The 6,261-nt window shown below is 49.7% G+C and overlaps 1 protein-coding gene across 1 annotated transcript in view; it reads right to left on the bottom strand.

Annotated features, from left to right (window-relative positions):
* Positions 1 to 4,717, bottom strand: part of TRPC4AP (transient receptor potential cation channel subfamily C member 4 associated protein) — a 109,784-nt gene extending 105,067 nt beyond the window's left edge. Inside the window, exon 1 of the mRNA XM_019513015.1 lies at positions 4,560 to 4,717. Coding sequence (XP_019368560.1) covers positions 4,560 to 4,673 — 114 coding nt within the window. The 5' untranslated portion in view covers positions 4,674 to 4,717. The remainder of the gene's footprint in view (positions 1 to 4,559) is intronic.
* Between the last annotated feature and the right edge of the window lie 1,544 nt (positions 4,718 to 6,261).

Raw genomic sequence — 6,261 nt, 5'->3', positions numbered from 1 at the left:
GAACCTACGTGAGTGGTCAGATCTGGCTGACTGCTCTTCCCAGCAGATGTCCGGGAAGTTCAGGTCCCCCATGACTACCACATCCTTTGACTTCACTACCTCCATGAGCTGACTTAAGAATTCCTGGTCGAGCTCTTCCCCTTGGTTGGGAGGTCTGTAGTAGACCCCCACCATTAAGTCTCTTTACCCTCGACTGCCTTCTATTCTAACCCAAAGCACTTCAGAGTGCCCCTCCTTTGATTCTTTGTTAATTGACAAGGACAGTATTCCTCCTTAATATAGAGGGGCTCCTTAATAGATGGAGCCCCAACATCCTCATGCTAACAAGTGACATTAGGAAGATGCCACTGAACTGGGAGTAACAGCAATCCCCAAGATTAAAATTTCCATCAAAGACGTGGCAAGCCAGAAGCTTCAGTGGGCTAGGTAACTGGTGCTGGGGGCAAACTGTCAGACCGTAGGATCGCAGTTGGCTCGGGGTGACTAGAAAAGCCTAAGCCAGGAGCTCTGGACAGACACGGCAAATTACAATACTACAACTGCTACTGCAACTGCTCAGGAAGCCAAGACACTGGTTTTAGCCTGCTAACTATAGGCTTTCAGAGACTGCATCTTTTGGTTGTTGGACACCTCCTGGCAGAGGTGTGAAGTTGAGGCTCCTGGGGAGTGGAGAGTTGTGGAAATCTCTGTTCCGAAGCAGGTTTGATAGTTAACCCCGTCTCTGTCCATACATATAGAACACTATAATAATGTGAAATTAAACGAGGCAAGCGATGTCTAGAGACTGTTTAACAAGCATAAAATAAATTGTCCAAACAAAACAAAAGCACGCGCACACACATACACCAAGAAGTGCAGCTATATCAAGTTGTTTTACACAACTCATAAACAAAGATTTCAGAGTGATATCAGAAAAGCAGAATAGTGATATTTAAATATATCTATAACATATCCAAATCAGCTTTAAATCATTCATAGATGAAATCTAGACCTTGCAATTTAAAAGAAACTGCTCATTTACTCTAGCAAAGTTCACCATGAAAGGAAATGTGACAGATTAGGAAGTAAAGGTGCGTCCTGTATTCTTGCATGAATACTATATGCATCTCTTGAGTCCAAGTAGGAGAACACATAACACCACACAGTAGTATTTAATACTGTTCCTTTAAAACTGTTTTTAATACCCTCAGTGACTTCCAGCACAGTAGCATTTAATCTGAAACCTGTCAGGCAATTAAATTTCTCCCTCAATCTAAACCATTTAATAAAGTGTTCCTATAGCATTTAACAAGCATTGGGAGCTTGAATCTTCAGACTGGAGCCTCTCAATGCAGCCAGGTTGAGCTGAAAGTGTTACAGAAAGCAAACATAATGAAATAAGAGATGTAGTGGGCAAAAAAAATTCTGAACAAGTATCCTGAGTAACTGGAGCTCCAGGTACTTGCTGAACCAGTTGCTGCAAACATTTTTTTAAAGCACTGACCAAAAATTCAGTAACACTGCCGCTTGGGCTTCTCAGGTACACATAAAGCTAAGACCACAAAAGAAGGTAAGCAGGTATCTAGTATGTTAGAACATTCTGTTGTAGTCCCCCTTGTCAAACAAGTATTTGATCATTTTACTGAAATCAATATAAGATGAGATGTGAGTTATGGCAGATAATGCACAGGACATGAATCATAACCATAATGTATTACAGTTAAAAAACAATCTTGTGGAAATTGTTCACTTTAAAGTGACAATATCAAAGTTAAATTATCAGAAAACCTCAAGGAAAACACATGCACAAGGCCAACAACTTTTCACTAGTGATTTGATATTGATTTGTTATTTTCCTTAGAATGGACAGTACTGCAGGTAAGCCACGAGGAATATTATCAATGGGCTCTATCCAACCCAACCTCTATATTATAAAATAGGTATTGAGGCCTAAAATTATGTAAACAAATCTTGTATCCATCATTGCTCATAAACACTATTCAGTGATCAAAATGCTCCAATTCCTTTACTGACAGGAAAAGTGGTATACCAAGGAGATAGCTTGTTTGTTAGTCTACCTCGATTCTTTTAAGATTAATAGTTTTATTCAGTGAAGTTGCATCAGGACAGCATATCCAAAGAACATGCCCTTCCTTCTAAACACAGCTTACAAAGTCTATATAATTAGGGGTCTACTGAAGTTGAGATGGCTGCTAGCCAATTTCATGGGCAGACCATCGGCCTGGCAGCCATTTTTGTGGGTGGAGTGTGACAGGCCCCGTCACACCTCTGATTGGCCTAGGGGCCTGGTGGTCCCACCCCTCACTGCTGGTTAGCTGCAAGGGCTGCCCATCATACAATCCCACCCCTTGCAGGTGATTGGTGGGGGGGGCATATGGCAGACAGCCCTCATCAAATCAAGCAATGGGTGGGAGCCGCAGCCATCTTATCATGCCAGCAGCTCCCCTTCCCCTCCCCCAGCATGCTATGTAGTTGAGTCACAGTGGCTACAAGGACTGCTGGCTCTCCAAAGGGAGCCAGCATTTTATTTTTGGTGAGTTTTGTTTTTTCCCCCCTGGGAGTCTGCACCTCTTTGGGGGGCCTGCCTAAAAATCGCAGTTTCCACGAAGATCGTGAAATCACAATTTCAGTAGGTTCCTACATATAATTTTTTGTGCTTTTTCCTCCAGCTTAATGCTACTTTCTTTGCATTAAAATCAGCCAGAAGCCCAGCACTAATAAAAAGCTCACAGAAAGCCAACACACACAGAGCAAGCAAAATCCAAGTCAAGAAATTGATTTCATTCTCAATGTTCCATGGGATCATCAACACTGGAAAATAGCAATTTCAGAAAAGTTCTGATCAGTGTTACTTAAATGAAAAATGCAGTTAGCCTTTCTCTTTCATTTCAGAATTACACTACTACTCACCACTAAGGCCACTAGGTTACATGCTTGAATAAATCAACACATGCACTTAACTCTTGACATTTTGGATTAATTTGAAATGCCAATCAGAGCTTCTTTTCTATTCAGAAAAGGAAGCACCTCTATCCTCACCTCCAAGCAAAACACCACTACAGGGCAGCATTTCTGTGATTTCTATATTGGCCCTTCTCCATCAGTCTCCTTACATCCTGAATTTCAAGGAAAGAGAGAGAACAAAATAGCAAGGTGTAAATTCATTCTCTTGCTTAGGGGGGTTTCTGAGGACATTTCTCAGCTCCTAATACTGTTCTGCTGTCTTGCAGTACAAACTGGGCTGGGAAAAGACAATTTGTACACAGGCACAGTAGGTCTGGACACACCAGGAAACTACAAGTCCCCCTCAGTGGCTGGATGGAGGCCACTACTAAACATATAACATGGGTGTTAAACACACGGTCCATGAGCTGGACTCAGTCGAAGAAGCCTCTCTATCTGACAGCAAGCACCTCGAGTTGAGGGGGGGTGGGGTGACCTACATACTCCAGGGTCCTTTTGGCCCCATGGTACATGGCCATTGGTGGCAAGCTTGTCTCACCTCCACTGGACCCTGTATGGCCACCACCATGGTAGTTACTGTGGCAGCCCTCAGACCATGGGCTGGATCCAGCCTGCAAGGAGCCCTGTGGTCCAGATGTGGCCTGGGATCCAGGTACGGCTGATACTGTCCCATGAAATCTTTTTTATGCCACAAGTCATGAGAAACTGAACAGGAACAGGGGTCAAAGGTTAACAAGTACGGTGCTGAGAGGACAGCAAGCAGAGAACTTCAAATCTAGTTCCCACTGCCCCTTGACTGTATCTAATTAGCCAGTGGATGCCCCTGAACCACACAGGAGAGCTAGCAAACAAAACAGCCCACACACCGACGTCTGAGTGGGAGGGGTGGATTTATGCCCCAGAAAGCCCAAGAGATCACTAATAGAACTGGTAGTTTGGGAGATTTGGAGGCTCTTTTCTGCACTCACACAGGACACAAGCCCTGGGCTGCTGTTCAGCACTTTCCCCGGCTTGCATGTAAAGTCACAAGGAGATTTAACAGCATTCTGCCATCCTGGATGGAAGTCCACACCTCAGCCAACGGGGAACATGCAACCTTCTGCACAGAGCTGGGGGCATCACAGAAAATCTTCCCCACTTGGGCCAAAGGTTCCAGCCTGGCATGTCCCCGGAGGTGGGAGGGCTGCGAGTCAGAGGCAGCAGCAGAACGGGGCCCAAAGAGCGAGATGTTGGAGTGCGGAAGAAGCGGGCAAAAGAGCTGGGCTGCTCTGAACCGCGGCTTCGGGACCAGCCCTTGACCAGCTGCAGGAGGAAGAGGAAGCTCACAAGCCTCAGCAGCACTAGCCCTCGTCCTCCGCGGCTTCCAGACGCCCTCTCTGACATGACACGTCTCCAGCCACCGGCGCTCCCCTCCCCCTACACCCGAGGAAGCCCAAAGCTGCCGCACACGGCCTCGCTCAGCGCTCGCAGCTCTGCTCGCCAGAGCGCCCCCTGTTCCGAGGCCCAAATCATGTAGGCCCCAACCCCCGCCACCATCACACAGCCCGCGGGTGCCCGCAGCCTTCACAGCCCCACCCCCGCCAGGCCCGCCGTACCTGCGCCCCCCGAGTCAGGCCGCGGCCGCTAAGCTGCCCATGCCGAAGCTGAGCCAGGATGTTGGTGGCCCCCCGCCGGCCGCCTCCGCCAAGCCTCGAGGCCGCCGCCGCCATAGCTGCTCCTGCCTCTCGCAGACAAACAGGAAGCACCCCTCCCTGCCCGGCCGCTCGGTACGGATCGTCGCAGGGGCCGTCCCACAGCGCCCCCGCCGGCTGCGCCGCAGTGTCAACCTGAGAGCAGGCTGCTCGGAGGCCCCTGGGAAATGTAGCGCGTGCCCAGCCCAGGAGAGCGTCGCCGGCCGCCTATGCTGGCCGCAGCCTTGGGGAGGTGAGCGCGGGGCGGGGCCACTGCCGCAGTCACCGGTCCAGTAACCTCCCACGCATCCCCGCGTCACAGTACTGGAGCGCAGCGCCCGTGCTTTACTTGCACTGCAGCACTCGGGGGCCACACGCTGTCCTGCATTCCCGGTTAGAGCCCCCGCACAGGAGAAGGCTGGCAGAGCCCGCAGCCGGGAGCCCCCGGCAGTTGGCCACACGTTCAGATAATGGCGTAATAAGGAAGCACAGCTATTACACGTTTGTTTTGAAATAACTTTGTGGCTCATTTCTTATTTTCTTAAGCCACGAATAAATTGTACCTGTAGTTGAGTCAGAAGCCAAGACCCAAGTACAAGTTAATTCTGTATTAAGCATAGTGCTGCTTGCAGATATTACCCCCCCCCCGCAAAAAAAGAAGCTTTACTGGAAGCAGCAGCACTTACTTCAATCTGGCTCCCCAGCATCTATACAGATTGGGTATTTCAATGGGGCTTTTTGGTGCATTTATCTAATAGCTAATCCAATCAGCTATTAATAAAAGTGCCCCAAAAGACCTACTAAAACACCCGATCTTAAGGATGCAGCCAATGTGTAGGTGGGGTCTAATACACTACAACAGAGCTAGGCAATCATTACAACACAGCAATCGATCATGCACACCCAATTCTGCTTTCAGGGCTCCAGGTCTATTCTATCTATGTGCATGTATTTATTTATCAGATTAATATGCTGCCCTCCTAAACAAAGGTGTGGGGCGGTTTACAGTAAAAGAACTAGGGGTACACTGATAGAGGTATTTGAGGCCCATACAGATAGCCGATTTTTAAGGAGGCATATCTGCCGATACCAATCCAATTTCTGATAAGGCTGGTAAGGCTGGTTTGGTGGAAGGGGAGGGGTGGGAAGGGGTGTGAGAGGGCAAATCAAGGCCCCTGCGGTGAAAGGAGGGAATGGGGCTGGGGCTGGGGCAGGCATTGACCAGCCAGGGTGGGGAGGGGCGGGGGACAGAGCAGCAAGCGGATCTCCCAGGGAGTAGGGGTGGCATGTGCCCCCTGGGTCTGTGTGGGGTGGGCTGCAGCTGTGGGCTGGGGCCAGGGTCAGGGCGGGCACAGGACAGAGGGGAGGCGCTGCTCGTCGGGGAGGCATGGCTCCCGCCAGTACGCGTGGCTCATCCAGTGCTTGTCTGGCAGCTCCTGCTGCTTCTGCCGCTTGTCCGGGAGGGTGGTGTGTGTCCCCCAGATTTGCCCAGCTGGGAGGAGCCCAGCCCGCCTTGCACAGATCCAGGGGCATACGCGCCTCCCCCCCCACGCCCTACCTGACAAGAGGCGGGAGCAGCAGCAGGAGCCGCCAGACGAGCACCGGATGAGCTTTGTGCAGCGGCAGG

The sequence above is a fragment of the Gavialis gangeticus genome, unplaced genomic scaffold (genome assembly GCF_001723915.1).
Source record: "Gavialis gangeticus isolate Ggan-Ray unplaced genomic scaffold, GavGan_comp1, whole genome shotgun sequence".
Lineage (NCBI taxonomy): Eukaryota > Metazoa > Chordata > Crocodylia > Gavialidae > Gavialis > Gavialis gangeticus.
Note: the sequence above shows the minus strand (reverse complement) of the source record. Positions and strands in the feature narration are given on the sequence as shown.